A 17,993-nucleotide genomic window follows, 5' to 3' on the forward strand; every position below is an offset into this window, starting at 1 on the left:
TGGATAGCTTTAAGGTCCCTTCCAAACCAAGACATTCTGTGACTCTACGATTTTTATCATATTTCTATAAATGCTAAACAAATTCGGCCAAATTCTACTGAAGAAGGCCCTTCTTTATCTAATTTTTTACTTATCTCAAAATGAGTGGGTTTTCCTGTAAGCAGCTTTTCCTGTACACAATGGCTTTGTATTACTGTACAGCTACCAAGCGATTCCCATGGCAAGGCTCTCTTTTACTGTACAGCAGGAAAAAAACCCAACTCCCTTGTGCCAAAAGATAGAATGATTCAAGGGCAACAGGGAATCTATCATGGACTGTTCTGCTTATCACATGGTCACAAAGGTAAACAAAACAATATTGCCTTAAAGACAATCTGACATGCTTTTCACCCACACTGCTCCCCCACTGCTCAAAGACAGGTTAAGGATGTTTTGCCTTTTTTTCCCTGTGTTAGTGCAATGAGGCAGGGAGAGAAGTCTGGCTGAAAGCTCATTTTGCATCGCTTTGAAAACAAACACGTAGTGGCTGAGCTTTAAAAATGTTTTCTTCTGTGAAAGCTTTAGTGATTTCCTAAGCTGGGGAATTTCAAACTGGAAAAAAAGATCATGCTCAGAAGGATATCTGGACGCTGCTCCAGGCAGAAGGTGGAGAATATAGGCTCAGTTCCCAGCACTGCTGCAGCAAAGTAAATCTGCTAAAGGAAAGTGATGGAGTCACCATCCCTGGAGGTGTTCAAGAACTGTGGAGACGTGGCACTGAGGGACGTGGTCAGTGGGCATGGTGGGGATCAGCTGAGGTCAGACTTGGGGATTTTAGAGGTCTTTCCCAATCTTAATGATTCCATAATTATAATTGAAAGTAAATCTGTGCTCTACAGAGCACTCTTCAGTTTCATAAACTAATGTGTTACTGTTTCTGGTGTCGCTTAACTGTGAACAGTATAAAACTTGTGAAGTTCCAGCTTTTAAATTTAACACAGCAGTGCTTTCACTTCCGCATTAGGTAAACTTTAGAGTTTAAAGTGAATATTGGGATCTTAATGATGGCTTTAATAAGATCTAAACTTTTAATTAACCTGCCAAGACAAATTACAACCCGTAGCTCTTAGGCAACTATTGCAGACAGCTGAGACTCAACACCAATACTTCTTTGGGGAGAGGGATTAATGACAGCTTTGGACTGAGTCTGCTTTTTTAGCAAAGAAAAAAAATCCATTAAACAACCACTGTGGCTGGAAGAAAGCTGAGCACGAGTTTTATGGAGCAATCTTTAAATTACAACCAAACAAATCTGGGGATATGAAAAGGTTCAGCGGCGAGCCAGATTTAAAATTTAATACTACTGACTCAGAAACAGGTTGTGCTGTTTATGGAGTGAAGTAAGAACACGTGGTGTGCACAAGCACACAAGCAGCCTGCAGGCAGCATCCTTCCTGCAATGGACAACAGCTCATCAGGGGACTTATTGCCAGAGCAGCCCAGAAAACTGTTAATCTGTACTTCTTAAGAAATCTGAGATTCCTTCTGTAAGCAAGGAGAAATAGAGATTCCCAGTGTTGTGGTTCCAATGAGCAAAGCCGTGCAGTGCTGTTTGCTGGGTTTAACCTCAGTGCTCTGCCTGAGCTCCTACTGCAGTGATTTGGACAGTGCTTAAAGGCAGGGATGTCAGCAAAACTGCTGCACAGTGCCACTCTGTGCTCTTCAGTCATCCCTCTACCTCTGCTCCAGGAAGAATAAATTAAAAAAAAAAAAAAAAGCTAAATAAAAAAATAAGATCAAAGGAAAAGTGAAGCAGGGAATTTCAAGCTTGTAATCCAACGCTGGCACCAGGTGGAATCTCGTTCCGGATATAGTTATTAAAAAGGCATACAAAATACTTACATGCTATTTAGGGCCTAACAGCACTCAGCCAGTTGCTGAATACATCCTGTACAAACATTCGGTCCAAAACCACACAAAGCTACCATGCAATTTGAGTATGTGCATTAACACCTGGCCCGAAGGCAGACGGTTTGGGAATAAAACAGGAAACGCTTACCAATGGCAGTGGTAAGGAAAGAAACCACCTCCGACTCCTTGCCATCATTGTAGAAGGCCAAATGCCATATGCCTGAATCCAAGTACTGGATAAACCCTGTCTCGTGGCTGGACAAGGGCACAAAGGTTCTGTGTTGCCGTTGAGGTCCTTCCAAGCCTCTTGCCTCCTGGCTCAGAAGGCGTCTTCCATCGAGGAGCTCGACAAAGTCAAACTGAAATACAAGAAAGAGAGATGTCTGTGTGCACTGCAGGCTTTCTCAAGCTGTTTCAGGAAAGAGACATATATTTTGCATTAAACATTAGAAATGTACATATTCAGACATATCATAAGCAGTTTTTTTTCTGTTAGTGTCTATTCAAGCTGAGTAATGTTCCTAGATTACCTGGCAAACAAGTCTTCTGGAAATAGAAGCATAGAATCACAGAATCATAGAATCACCAAGACTGGAAAAGACCCCCAAGATCTCCCAATAAAACTGTCCATCTACCAGTATTTGCTCACTAAACCATGTCCATGTAAAACCATGGACCACTAAACCATGAAACCATGTATGTAATACATAAAGAGTGAGGACATGAATGTAATTTCCAGTAATTAGGCACAAGAAGAAACAATCTTTATTTAGAATGTGATTTGGGCACAATGACCCTAAGAACATGGGGGGTGGGAGATTCATGATTGAAGGTTGGGGATTCATCATCCTTGAGGTCCCTTCCAACCATGGCCATTCTGTGACATGCTCCATCTGTAGAGACACAGGGAGGGAAAGAACAGTAATGCACTGGCATAGGATGCCCAGGGAAGTAGTGAAGTCACCATCCCTGGAAGTGTTCAAGAATCATGCAGATGTGGCACTGAGGGATGTGGTCAGTGGGCATGGTGAGATGGGTGGGGCTGGACTTGATGATTTGAGAGGTCTTTTCCAACCTTAATGATTCTATGATTCTAAAACTGAGGTCTAGGGATGCAGCCAAACTGCACAGTACGAATGATGAGAAACTACTCAGAAGCTTATTTGTTATAAGGGCATGTAGGATGAGGGAAATGTAGGATGAGGGGAAATGCCTTTAAACTGGAAGAGGGTAGATTTTGACTAGATAGAGGAAGACATTCTTTATTGTGGGGGTGGTGAGACACTGGCACAGGTTGCCCAGAGAGGTTGTGGACGCCCCACTGTGGAGGGGTTCGAAGCCAGGTAGGATGAGGCTGTGAGCAACGTGGTCTACAGGGAGACGTCCCTGCATCTAGCAGGGGGTTGGAACTAGATGATCTTCAAGGTCCCTTCCAACCATAAACATCCTATGATTCTCTATTCTATTTTCTTTGTGCCTTGGTTAATAAGACAGAAATAAATTACCTAGCCCAAATGGATAGTTTGCCAGAACTGCTTTTGGTTATCGAGAGAAATATGAATGTAAGTCAGAGAAAGATTTTGTAAGTAAATTGTGGCATACATTTTGCAGAAGTATTTTTCTTAGTGAGCGATGCTTTTTTCCTTAAATCAATATCCAAGGTGGTTAAAAGATCATAAAAGATGAAAAACAGGTGAAGTAATGTAAAAAAAAAAGTCCCATTTACTGGATAGCTTTCAGAAATTTTCCTCAAAAGAACTTTTTTTTTTCCCCAAGGTAACTTCAGGTGAACAATCACTTCCATTTCGCTATTAGGATTATAACTACCTTTTGTTCCCCATTTAAGTAACACTGCACTGACTTTCTGCAATAATTGTATTTTGTCTGATGATATATGAATGGGACAAGTCGGGTACAATCCTAGCAGACATCACAGTTATTAGGTGAGCATTATCTAATCTGAGTCTTCTCTTGTGGTAGGTGAATAGAGCATTTTGTGAGCAGAACTCAGCAGTCAGGGCACAGCCTTTCCTGTTCCTCAGCTCCTCTTGCCTTCACCTCTCTCAATTGCTCAATCAGATAAACATGTAGATTTTGGCAGGTGCAAGGAAAACAAAACCACCTGCTTTTAGACCAGTAAGTATTGCTGTACTAAATGTCTGCACGCTTTGGCTGAACCCATCAACAACATTTAGACTCCTTATCCTTGTTGACTTTAAACATGTGGTGTATTATTAGGTTGTCTGATATGGTCTTCAAATGCCACCAAGATAAGGACTTGTTGAGGTTTTCTCTCTTCTGCAGTTATCACTAAGTTATTTCCATCACTTTTGTGAGGCAAAAACTATACATGACCTATCTTGAAGATCAAAAGACAGAATTTGTCACAAGGGTATTTCTCATTTCTACATTTTAATTACTTATTTCCTTGAAATAAACAAGACCTCACTTTAATTTATGTTGTCTTTATTTCAGCAGGTGGATCATTCGGATTTGATGCTGCAGCACTTTTTGAGAAAGCAAGTGAAGGGCATTCCTTTTGGCTGTCCGTGAAGTTAGCTTTGTCAGAAACAAGAGTTGTTAGGCAGATAGATCAGATTTCTAAAAGCAGACTAAAGGAACAGGTAACTGCAGATATAGCAGGTAAAGTTCATCTCAAAGTGTTGGTATCTCCGTGGTAGTTTGAATTAGTTTTCTAGAACTCATTCAGCAGTCAAAGAAATTCGAGACGCTTCTAGAGTGCAGTTTGCCTCATGCTGAAGTTGAAATCCAAGTAGCATCTAGTATATTGTGCCCCACGGCATTTATTTCTTGCTTGAGATGAAAACAACTTGCAGGCATCCAGCCGCAGTAAGTTGCTGTTGTTACAGCCCAACCTGGGTTATGCTTACCTGGGGCTCCCTGCCAAAAGTAAATTTAATTCTATTCATATTCGTAAGATGGTGCTTTGGATGTTGATGACTTTGCAAAGTTGCTACGTTACTGGCTGTAAATATCACAAGTGGATTATGCTTTATTATGTTTTAATAAATTCAGATATTTTTAATACACAACTGGAGTTATTGAAAGCAAGAAAATTGTAGATAAAATGCCATTTTAATCAATTCAAATTGTATAAATCAAAAAATGTATCCCACAAACAATGATAGCCAATCCCTAAAATTTACTATTTAAAAATTGGCCTAGGTTGAAAACAGTTTAAAAACCGATTTGATTTGGGAAAATTAATAGACCACAAGAAAACTGTTTAACTTTTATTACCATTTGTTGAGAAGAATTAGAAAAAATGCCTAAATTTTTGCCTTCTACAGGCTCTGTTTTTAAGACTACAAAAATCTGGAGCTTGCATTTTCTTCCTACTTGTAAGTGTCCGTGGTTGCTGGCAACCACCAGGAGAGGATGGATGGTCAGAGACAGACAGTTTGCCAAAGAGAATCATACAAACACAGAATCATCTGAGTTGGAAGGCCATCTGATCCAGCTCCCCTGCACTGAACAGGGACACCCACAGCTCCATCAGTGCTCAGAGCCCATCCAGCCTGAGCTTGGGTGTCCTCAGGGACGGGGCACCACCACCTCTCTGTGCAATCTGTGCCAGTGCCTCACCACCCTTACTGTAAAACACTTTTTCCTTATATGCAGCCTAAAAATCTGGAAAAGTTTCATGTTTTAACATGAAAAAAGGAAAAAGACTTTAAATATTTTGCCAAATACAGGAATACGTGCAAAGGCACCAACTCAAAGACCCTAAAAAAAAATGGATTATGTAGAGGTGCATGTTACAGAAGATGGAAGACGGATTATTTAAACAGCAGAAATATCTGCTTATCTAGTTTGGAAGAAAAGCTGCTTGCCAGTTCAAATTTTACTACTGCCAACCCTTTATTACATTCTTCCAAAGAGGAGATTATCAGTGCTTTAAGCACACATATTGCTGAAGTCCTGTTTATGAAATTCCTGATAAAATTTGGAAATCTAAAACTGACTGGTTAGTTTTATGGGGTGCAGCAGATACTCTGGATTATGCAAAAGAAAAGATGAGATTTGTGTAATACGTATTAACTATGAAAGACCAGTCTACAGTTTCAATACAGAAAACAAGTTAGCTGTTTTATAACTCCTAAGGCAAATAAGTTACGGTGAGATTAAATGCTAAGATTTAAACTTCATATAAAAATGTACAGAAGGAGAGCAACGTTTTAATCACAGCAGATTTTTTAAAATAATAAATTTAGGAAAAAGGGCCATTTCAAAACTAAATTAAATATTAACTACTGATATATCAATATTGTTTTAATATCTGCAGTTTCCTTAAGTTATTTCTTCAGGGTCTGGGGACCTGTTTCTAATACTGCACCATGACTCTTATTGTTGGAATAAAAAAGTCTATTTGGTAACTTTTGATGATGTTTTGGTCCAGATGCCAATTATTAGTAGTAGTGGTATTTGTACACTTGGCAGCACTTGATTTGTGCCTATTCAAAAGCAGCACTTACAAGATCTCTGTAGAAATGCACTGCCTCCCCCAGCATGTAGTATGACCAACACGTGCTACATCCCACATTTTATGTCTCATTTTCAGCTGAGGATTCAACTGATACGCAGCTGCACTGTTTCAAATGGGAAAGGTCCCAACACTGACAAATCATTCTCAAGATCCCAACCAAAACGAGACTGCAGAACGCAATGCAGAGATGGTGCAGTTGGTGTGGGCTTCTTAATCAATTCAAATATGGTTGGGTGGAGAGTCCTGCTAAATTTTGGCAGTTTTGCTTTTAGTTCAGTACTCTTTAGTTGAGATTTAGGTGTTGCATTTCACAATTGCTATTTAAACAATTGAAACCATTCATGTAGCAAGTCCTGTTCGACAGTAGATATTAATAATCATTATAAACAAGGAAAATCAGAGCTAACACAGAGTTCCACTCTACAACTGCTATTGTTGTGACCATGACTTTTTAATTTAAATAATATAGAATATTTAACTTCTAAATGTCTGAACCTCTCCCTAAAGAGAGACTGATCAAAAATGGGCAATAACGGTACTGTTGTGTCACTGAATTTATGACCTGCTGATCCTATTGAAATATTTTAATTCTGCAGAAAGGCAGGCAGAGGAAGCATGGATTTATGACACCTTTTTGACACAAATAAGTTGCAGGTGTGTTAATAAGTAGAAAATACCATATTACCCAGAATAGTTGCAGTAAAAATCTTTGTTTGCTCAAAAAGAAAATAAAGGGTATTTCTATAAATCTTTAATAATGATGTTGGTTGCTGGACTTCCAGTTTAAAATGGATGGCAAGGGTAAGTTACAAAATTACTATAAAGCTGGTAATACTTTGATAACCTGCTGATGCAAGTGGGAATATGATTTTTTGCACTGCCTAATAGAGTCATGTCCTAATGCATTAATCAATCTGGTTAAGAACAGCTTAAAAGCTGAGATGGAAACCAGAGAAACTAATTGACAAAATCTTCATTTAAGGGGATGGTTCTTCAGAGCATTTTCTAGAAAGTGATTTCTTGACACATTTTCTGTCTCAGTGTGTTAAGAAAAGCTACTAAAAACACTAAAAATCCTACAGAATAGTAACTGTATCTTGATTCCCGCTTAAATACGCCTGTGGCATCCTGCAAAAACTCGATTCTGTTTGTTATACACCAGTTACTGTGCTCTGGCCAACCTCAGTATAATCTGACAGCCAGCACGCATAATGTGAAGAGCTGGCTTGAGGCATTTCAGCATGGACAAGGAAGGGAGATCTTACTCCCATGGGAGTGAGAGACTGGGGTTCTGCAGCTCTAATCATGAGAGGAGAGAGGCTGAAAGAGTGGCACGTGGCATGGAATATGGGGACAAAAGATGGTTCTTTCTCATGGATGAAGAGGGTAGCGACTCATGCTGCTAGGACCCTCAGCAGGACCCTCAAGCAGCTGATACCCTCAGTTTTTTCCCCAAACTGGTGTCAACTGCTCTGGCACATCAGACTAATGTATGTAAATACCTTGCAAGTGTCATTTGATTATCTTTCTCTGGATATCTGACCAGATTTTTATATCATGCAAGCATGCAGCAAATCCTTGAGAGAAACAGCTGAAATAAAAAAAACATGAAAACATAAATTCTAAGACAAACGTTGCTTGATTGAAATGAGGTCCCATTACCTGTGTATGTGATGGTGGAAGGCCTTTTCTGCCATAGATGCCAACCAGAGCAGCCTTTCCTAAAGACACATTGAATTTCAGATGCACTGGGTGGTCGATGAACACCTGAGATCTCCAAAAGATACCAGGAGGGATCTTCTGTGTGGCTCGTCTGCCAACATCAATTTCTCCAGAGTCTATAAAACTGTCGTCTGGAAAGAAACTACTGGGCTTTCCTGCCAAAATACAGGAACAAAAATCTTGGATTAGCCTTAGATCCTAGAAGTAATCCAATCATACTGCTATCTCTGACATTGATCTTGAGAAACAGACTATTAGTGTCCTGAGGTCTTCGGAGTACTGTTTGTTGCCAATCCTTTTCATTATAAGAGGAGAACTGGCAGGGTTATTCTTGGCTTCGGTAACTGTTTTGTTTGAAAACATGAAAACGGGAAGAGTAAACTGGAGAAAAATGGCCTGTGGTTCAAATATTAACATCAGAGCTTGTTCTAATTACATTACGTAAAAATAAATCATTTTACATTATAACATAAATGAATGTAAGTTCACTGATGGAGAAATCATCATTACATTAGCAGAGAGAAGTGAAGAAATAGTGAAGTAGACATATGTCACAGAATAGAATGGCAATGTGGAGAAGAGCAATATGAATGATGTCTAAATGGGGAAAGAAAAATATTTCTTTATTAAATTCACGTTTGACACTGGTAACAATATTTTAAATTTGTTAAACTGTCCAAAAAAAAGGACTGAGAAAACAGATGAAGGAAATCATGCCCTGCATTAGAGTAATATCGACTATGAAACCTGAGAGGTTTTAGTTAGATTTCAATCTGCAAAGTGTGTTATGGTTATTCAACTTCCTTTAGCAGCTGAGCAAATGGAGGCAGCTGCTTCTCAAAGCACCCACCAAGTTAGAGAGCCTGGGATGGCAAGCAGCATGTGTTTTAAAGTGAGGGAGACAGCACGGAGCTCAGCATCCCTGGAAACAGCTGAGAAACTCCAGATTAGACACCTATGCACTCACAGTTCTCAAATTCGGTGGCTGCTTTGAAAATATTTCAATTCAAAGAAAGCCCAGGGATGGGGGCAATGTGCAAAATAAAATCCCAGAGCACTGTCTGTTGGCTATTTTGTATACAGAGTGGCCATATAGCTTCACAGAAACAAGATGAAAGCAATTGCTTAGCAAAAAACCTCTACATAAGGGCACTTAAAGAAAGATTTTGGCTTTGGTGAGGAGAGCACTGTCAGGGACTAATCATTAATTTTATAAATCCAAATCAACTGGTTATCTCACTGTGCTGCCATTACAGCTCGCTACTCTGTGTTTCACAGATCAAGCAATTCCAACAAAATGAGAACAAAACTTTTCAGGATTGTATATTATTTTGTAGAAAAATCATTGAGAGAATTTGGGGGAAACAAAAAATATGAAATAAAAATATCTTCTTCTATCCATCATAAATTCAAATGAAATAGTCTTAGAACTTATTGCCACATTGAAAACATAGAACAACCCCTCCTTGTATTGTTTCAAATCGTAACAGTTCCTTTAAACATCAAACTTCTCTGTATACCATCCCACTATAAGCTCAATGGGAGAGACAGAGGCAAACTGCTAGCTGTCTCTAAAATCCACATCTAAATTATCCTTATATTGACAGTTAACAAAAGAAGCATCTGGAGACATCTCTTTGTAGAACGGAGATATTTTGTTTTTTACCAGAACTTTTGGTCCAAATAAGTCTAATCCTTGGTTATTGCACTAAAGTCAGCAACTGCTTAAATACGTTGTTGGAGTGTGAACTGATGGCATTTTTCATTTCTGTGCTATCTCATGCATACAGTTTTCTGCACAGCAGCATACTCTACAAAGCAAAGGGTGTACGTTCTTTCATAGAAAAAAGCTACTGGTTATTTTATTAAATTCTCATTTACCGTTGTTCATCACATTCAAATAAAAACAAGGTGGGAATCTGTTGACTTTCTATCCTTTTCTAATCAAAGTGCATATTAACAATCAGAAGCAGCTTAGGTAGCTGGCCATTCTCACAGTCTCATTTGTGCTGGTAATGTACAACTGCACAATGAACATCGACCAGTTTGATTCTGAAGGGGATTACTTTATGAACTGGATTGCAATTATTTATTTGCTGTACTAAAAATTACTTCTACCCCAGTTAGGATTCAAGCAAATGGTTCCCATGTCTTCGTGCAAAGTTTCTCATTTCAGTTCTATTAAAAAGCAGCTAAAGATATCACATGTTGGTTTTCAAAATGGTAGATATTTTTTGCTGATTACCACTGACATGCTTTATAGATTCATAGAAATTCAGGTGAAAATCTACAGTATTTGATGTGTGCTCTGACTGTTCATTAATAAAGATGGCGCACCAGAGTGAATCCAGACAGGTGAGAATTTAATGCATTAGATGTTGACGTGCCAGAGAGAGCCTGGAGGAAATTAGCACAGTGTGTATTCTGCAACACTTGCTTTCTGTACAAGCAAGAAAACTGCTTCTGTGATTGAAAGATAAATTCACGGAAATAATTGTTTGCACACACAATTGCAAAGCTTATGTCTCCTGCTGGAGGACAGCAGTATGTCTGAAGTGTGATGGGCACCACGCTGCCATGTCTTGCTCCATGGGTTCAGATTTCCCCACAACTTTCTTCACAAGGCTCAAGTCAACCCTTGTCTTGCCAGCCTCAGTCTACAGTGGGATTAGGCCCTACGGAATGGATTCTTCATAAAGAAAGTACAATAAGAAAGCAATTTCAGCTTCTAATCAGAAATTAAGTTTTAATCAGAGCATTTGACTGCTTAAAATTAACTTCAGGTCTGAATTCTTAATTGGGCTGTCAATTACTTTGCTCTTTCCATGCATTACCTTGAACTTTTTAGTTGCCGTAGCAACTACTCCTAATTTATTTGGTTATCAAAATAAGCCATTTCATTTCGGCCCCTGCTGAATCTGCTGGTATTTTTGATAGCGAGGTACCCTGACTCATCAAAACACTTAAGAACACACTTCATACTCCTCTGACTTCAATCACAGTTAATTACGCGCTTAAATGTAAGCATGTGATTAAGTGCTTTGCTAAACAGGGATGGGCTTAAACGCCCATAAAGGCTGTGCTGGAGCACAGCCATGGATGAGAATTGGCAAGACGTTGGTAATGATTCATTCAGATCAGCTGTAAGACTGACTGTTCCAAGCTATTTCAGTGTGATCAAGAGAACTTTCAAATACATTTTAATCCATTTTGTAAGTAAATTTCAATCACATACATTCTGAATTAGAATTGCAGCCAGGCTGCACTGCTAGTCCAGAATTAGTTGCGTAATAACTTGATGGGGAAAGAGCTGTGTTGAGGCTGGATGTGATAAGTCCTGCAAAAAAGAGATCTTGTCCTGATGTGTTTATTCAGTTAGGAGAGGACTCCCTCCTCTAAGCCAATGGCTTCCTAAACATCTGTATGAAGCACTGACTCTTCCAATGGAGGAGTCTTCCAATGACATTCATAGAGGGTTTTCCAGATTTCTCTTTTAGCAGGGGTATTTGGCAACACTCAAAAATTTGTTGATGTCACTAAGCATGGCTGAAAAAGAAATCAAGTGGAAGACTTTGATTAGGCCAGTAGTTTTTCATACTTCAATTTATTTTCATTTTGGCTTTTAAAAGGAAATAAACACATCAAATTTCAAAAGTGAAACACATGGCAAGGAGAAAAAGGATCTGCCATGAAGTATTTTTGAATGCAACATATAATATCTGCAGATTGCTGTACTGTCTGGTAAGGTTTGCTGAGAATATCTTGCTGAGTTGATTTTTCCTTGTGGAACATTGTCGTCAGCCATCGGTTGTGAGTAAATACACTTGTAAGGAACACACATAATCATGGCCTTTATTTGGACTGATAAAGGCAGATAGCTTTTACAAAACAATAAAAAAACCCAACACCCTATAATTAATTTGAATTAAATAGACAAACAGAGGCTCCCTGCCAAATTCCAGGGAACTCTGGAAACTTTTGAATTCATTGAGTTGCCGGAACAACTGAGTATGCTGGAGCATACTTCTTTCTCTTACCCACAAACCCTCACCTTCCAACTAAACACCAAGAATAGCCAATGACTGCAGTTTTGCTGGAATCTGTTGGACGTGCATGAAGAAGTTTGACACACAAAACAGCTTTCTGGAAATCTGAATCACAAAGCAGCTTTCTGAAACTCTGAACTCCTCATTTGTCCTATTAAGTCTTGGGAGGGATAAAAAACGTGTCCTTTGCAGACCTTATGGGTACTTTCAGCTGCGCTCCCCCTATATAGACCATAGTAAGATCTAAGGCTGCTGGATAATGCACTGCTGAACTGATAAACCATTAGTTTCTTCTAGTTTCAGTTAAAATTGCAAGCTGACACCATGATGATGCTTTGAGGAGAACAGATCTTTTACCTGGACATCTTTGTAAAGAGGTGTCCAACCATGGAATATCAACACTCACTGTGCAATCTACCTGATTCCACTTATATTCTTTGGTTCTCAAAACATTTGGTACATAGTGGCAATGAGAAGGCAAAACCAAGTATTTTTGTTCATTAAATGCTCAAGGAATCTAATTTTCAAGTCTTTTTTCCCCTTGGAAATAGCCATTTGAGACAAGAGTTTTCACAATGGACTTCTGTACTCAGTGAGATAAGTACAGATAGTTCCACTTGAGAACACCTTGGAAGCGTGATGAGGATTGTACGCACTTTTATCACATGAGTATCAGAAAGGCATGAAACTTAGAAACATACGGAAACAGGACGGACTACCAGCTCTAGACGTGAAAGACTGGAAAAAGCACCTGATAATGGCAGTACTGAAGGTAATGGAACATGAGATTGGATGGCTGGAGTTCAGAGGCAGACAGAGGACTGACAACATGGACACACACCAACCATACCTTCACTGGTTCCTTTGCCTTTCCTGTCAGGTAACTCTAACCCTGTGCCCCCCGAAGGATATAAGGAGACGTCCGTTGGCACTGGCCAACTGCTGGCTGTGTCTTCCGTGATTTCATACATCTGCCCTTCCATCGGCTGCAGGTGCCAGTTTAGGCCAAACAGGTGCATGGCTGTGGTGAGCAATGAGAAAAGTCATCTTTTTCTGTCTGTGAGAGTTGCAGAACTACAGGGGCACTTTCTAAACCTTCACTCCACCACCTTGTTAGTGGTCATTGTTTTAGGACAAAAACGGGATTCAGGGGGTTAGACAGCTCCTACAGATTCTGCCACACCAACTTCATGGGTCCTTCCTCCCACCTAAGCCATTTTCGGAGCAAGTCTACCATTCCAGCAGAACCACTCCCAGCCTTTGGCCTATGTGAGGGAATGATCAGGTGCCATGTTTCAGAAAACTCCCAAGGCTTGGTGATGATGCAGTACACACAAAGATACAAGGAGTATTACTTGTCATTGTAACAGTAAATCCTAGGAAATGACTCATTAGTTTGCTTTGCTGCATTTGAGGCATATTATATATGTTCATTGCTTTTCTTGGACCCATCAATTCAACACATTCTTACAGATATCTCTGACAGTTTTTCCTGAAAAAGACCAACTGAAAACAAGCAATTTTAGACCAATCTTGCACACATTCTTTAGTGCTCAGTACTAGGAATGCAAGAGACTGTGATTGAGCACTCCTTAGCCCTTTAGCTGCTCCTATTCAGATCAAAGATACATCCTCAAGGTTTGAAAACAAGAAGTGCCGTTCAGATTTGTGTGATACCAAGACATTGCTCTCTGTAGGTTTCTGGGCCATGCAAAGTCATCCAGTGCACACACAAATCTGTTTCAAGGATTTACATAAAGACAAGTGAAGTTAAAGAACAAGACAAAATACTTCAAAAACAAACACATGTATGAGGAGTATGGAAAATCGTATGCCTACACAACTTATACTTGTCCCTTGAAAATATAAAGCAAAACAGTGTGGCTTCCCATATCAGTTCTTCCTTTCCCAGCATAAACATTTCATATTCAATCAGTATCCAGTTTAGCTTCAGGCTTTCTACAGCTAAATGATCTGATATTCTCTACACTTGGAATGACATTTCTTTTTAAGGGAATGCCTTGATATTTTACACTATAATTTCTCCACGAAACTGTTCAATGGCACTAACATCATAGACATTTAACATAAACAAAAAGAGTCAAAAAACATAAAAAAATAGAGTATCTCCATTGCATATCGTTCTCATTTTATACATAAAGATACATCTGAGCTTGGCAAATGCTGCCAGGGACAAGTGGTTAGTTTATTTAAACCTGTGTATCAGGAACAGTCTTTTCAAGATGATTGAAAAGTAATCTGAGAAGTTCTCCAAAAACAACATGTTTAGGCAATTTAGCAAAATCAGTGACTTTTTCCACTTCAGTTTCAATTAGGTCATCTATCACTTACTAACACAAGTAAACTTGTCTTTGCACTAATACAGCATCACAAAAACAATGAGAGCAAAACTCTCATTTTACCATATAAACAGGGGCTGATTGTTAACAAAGTCTTGATCATTAAGAAAGAAAATACTCGCTTAAAACTCCCAGGCAGGAAGGAAAGTCTCTCAGAGACCTGGTCACAACTCAAACATTCTTGTATAAGCACATATACCAAGAAGGAATGCTATCAACTCAACTGGTAATCCAACTAGAACACTTCAGGCAGAGTGGCCAGTATTTGGATCTGAAGGGAGAATACTTGGCAGGGCCACTGTGCAAGGGAAGAGAGGAAATCAGACTGGGAGGAAGACATTTGCTTCAAGCATTTGGCATTGCTATGTTTGCATTGAATCTCTGTGCTTATATGGCCTTCGTCCTCATCAGGGTGCCTGGAGAATTCCCAGCTATTAACCTCATAAAATAAAATCAGGTAGGAATCTGTTGTTTTTATTTCATGGAAAGAAAATTTAGTATGGTGAATAAGGGGGTTGACTCAATTCACTTGTTCAGGCATTAGAATGAGGCTGTGTGTTACATCTGTGCTCCCAGGTTCATAAGCCCTAACAGAAATTTCATTCATGCCTCCTTCAGAACTTTCTCTACAAGTTCAGTCCTAGATGCCACCCAAGGATGCTGTCCACGCTGGACCTCTCCATGGACTGGATGTGTGACCCAGATGCTGTTCTGGAGTGAATGTGGTCCAAGCACACATGAGATCCCATATTTAACCACATGGACATTTGCAGTCACAGCAGAATTAAACCTGGCCTGTTCACACCTCCAGACTCAGGCAATACTAGACAGCAAGCAGTCCAGATGCCTCTGCTTGCATTATGTGCTTAATTCCAACTCCATCTACCAAATATCTGCATCCCACAAAGACTTGCATGAGCTTACACGAAACATCACTGGCTCAGGCATAAATTAAGCAATCAGTTTTTCACTAGACCATTTGAATTACTCTATCCTTTAGTTATCACAGGGTAAGTGCCCTCCTCTCCTGCAAGAGAATGAAGCCAGAGAAGTCAGCATTGTTTGGGGTGCAGTGGGAAATCTATGAGCATTTCTTCCAGACATGCAAAAAGCATTTAAATACACCTAAGAGGAAAGGACAAAATAAGGACAAAATTTTGCTTCAGACAAAGGACAGAGCTGGTAGTTTGGAAATGCAATGACTCTTCCCTAATTATCCATCTTCTTCAGTAAGTGAATCATGGTTCCTTGTCATCACTCCTTCCTAAATGTTTGCACAGCATCCTACAAGGTCCCAGCCTAGAAAACATGACAAAGTTATACAAAACATAGGTGCTCTGTGTGTTACTACACACAAATAAAACCATCTATGTTATCCTACAGGAACGTGTTAATAGGACAACTTTTGTCTTTGGTCAATAGATTTTGTCTGAAGCAAAAAGCTTCTTGCGAACATTGATCCCAAGTCTGCATCTAGTGCCCTGTTGAGGATTTCTAATTCAATGCTGCCAAGTACAATATAGAAACCTATAAATATTCACACCCATAGGACAGACATCATGCAATTTCTGCTGCAGGTAAGTAATAACAACAAAAGCCTTTCTGAAACCAAAACAAAAGTGTCATCTGCTTTGGAAACACACTATGTATGCTACTAGGAAATCAGCTTGCTAAGTGCGCATCATTGCTTTCTTTCAAATACCAGCAATATTTGTTTGCAAGCTGATGGAAAATTCAGTCTTCTTGTTCCCTCAGGGTGCCATACTCATGCTAAAATGTCTAGCAGTACCAGCAGTGGATGATTTGGGTCTAAAACTCAGTGGGACATGTAAAACTGTTGTGCACACAGTTGTTTAAAGGTTCGACAAGAGCACAAATCAACCTTGTTCTGTGCTAAATTGATGCAAAGTTCTTTTGTATGGGAAAAAAAAAACAACACAAGAAAGATCGTAATCAGGGAAAAACCCTGGAACCATGGAGGAGAAACACAACTTTGAAGTGTTAATGTTTCTAAAAGCAAAGTAAAGCTGTAAAAATAGTTTCAGATTCCTGATATTCTCAGTCTCCAGGTCAATTGAACCCACTGCTGACATTTTCTCGTTGGCTTTTTTTTCCCTTTGCTCAGTTAGACAGAAGATGTGGCTCCCAAAGAGCAAGTGCCTTCCTAAAAGCCCCCATGTCCCTCTCCCCAACGTGATGCTCGGCTGATAAGCAGATATCGAAGGCTCCCCATGTATAAAAAGAGCACACTGCAATTAACAATCATTAAAGTGTACCCTTTTGTAAAATACCATGTAGCTTTCACTGCCTGGGAAGCCTCGCGACATGCTCTTTGCAGAAACCTAGGTTACATTTCCCATGGTTAATAAAACTCTTTTGTCTGCTTTCCCTTGAAATGGAAACAATACTTAGGAGAAACCCTACATGTGTGCTCCCTGGGCCGTTTCAGCACCAGCAACTTGTGGTAAAGTCATCTGGGACATCTGGCCCATTATGCTCGTGCTTTGACATCACATCTTTGACTTGCACATTTTAAACAATACTGAAGCGCTAGCAAAAAGGGCCCTGAAATTTGCTGATCAGGTAACAGCATGTTCTGTGGCAGAATAAACAACCTTATCCTCCGTCCTGAGGCATCTCTGGCTGCCTTCTCGGGGGTGGGGGGGAGAGGAGGAAGAAGGAATGCAAACCCCACAGTGCTTTCAGGGTGTGACTACCCTGCCGAGTTCAGCATTTCAGTGTGTTGCAGCAATTCATTTGCTGCACTCAGATTCACTTGAGCAAAGCAGATTTACAAACAGCTTTAGCATCAGCGGAGCTATTTAACCACCCAAATAAATCAAAGTTCATATTGGTTTCACCAGGTATTCAGGATCATGATTCTTTAGGTTTTAAAACATTCTTTCTGCACTGCATTATTCCTATTCCACAGCTCTTTATGGAGACCATAAGCTGATGATGTTAAGCCAAATAAAGAGGAACATCCTTTTGAAACTTGCCTTCAAGAAACCCAGGCTTTTGGATATCTCACTGTTACTGCCACTTGCTTATGACACAGCAGAACACTGAGGTCAAAACATCTTACTCAGCGGAGTGGAGAACAAAGAAACTGGAATAGCATTTAGGATGAAAAAGGACAAACAAAGATAATAATTCACATGGTCAACAAAATGGACATCTCTTGGGACAGGTTGATGGAGCGAAGGAGCAAGCAGAGAGAGGCGGATGATTGTGATAGATCACAGGGGGAAGAAAAGACAAGACATGCTTACTGAAGCATATGAGACCCCCAGAAACCACACCAGTCAGCAAAAAATTGAAAAACACGCTGCTGGCCCTTTATTAGCTTGTTGCTTTGCTCAAAGCAGCAAGCTAAGTATAATAAATAACCGAACCAATCAATTATGATGTTTGAAATTAAGGCTGCGGCTGAAGCCACCAGCTGCTTCTATAGTGTTGTTACACGCA

At 39.7% G+C, this 17,993-nt stretch overlaps 1 protein-coding gene across 1 annotated transcript in view; it reads right to left on the minus strand.

Annotated features, from left to right (window-relative positions):
- TENM4 (teneurin transmembrane protein 4) overlaps positions 1 to 17,993 on the minus strand; it is a 593,945-nt gene that overhangs the window by 167,353 nt on the left and 408,599 nt on the right. The window contains exons 9-11 of the mRNA XM_042862497.1: positions 13,016 to 13,186; positions 8,060 to 8,274; positions 2,039 to 2,249 (exon numbers count right to left, since the gene is read on the minus strand). Of these exons, the coding sequence (XP_042718431.1) occupies positions 2,039 to 2,249; positions 8,060 to 8,274; positions 13,016 to 13,186 (597 nt within the window). The remainder of the gene's footprint in view (positions 1 to 2,038; positions 2,250 to 8,059; positions 8,275 to 13,015; positions 13,187 to 17,993) is intronic.

This window comes from Lagopus leucura, unplaced genomic scaffold (assembly GCF_019238085.1).
Source record: "Lagopus leucura isolate 7727_CA_CO unplaced genomic scaffold, USGS_WTPT01 Super-Scaffold_702, whole genome shotgun sequence".
In the NCBI taxonomy this organism is placed as follows: Eukaryota; Metazoa; Chordata; class Aves; order Galliformes; family Phasianidae; genus Lagopus; species Lagopus leucura.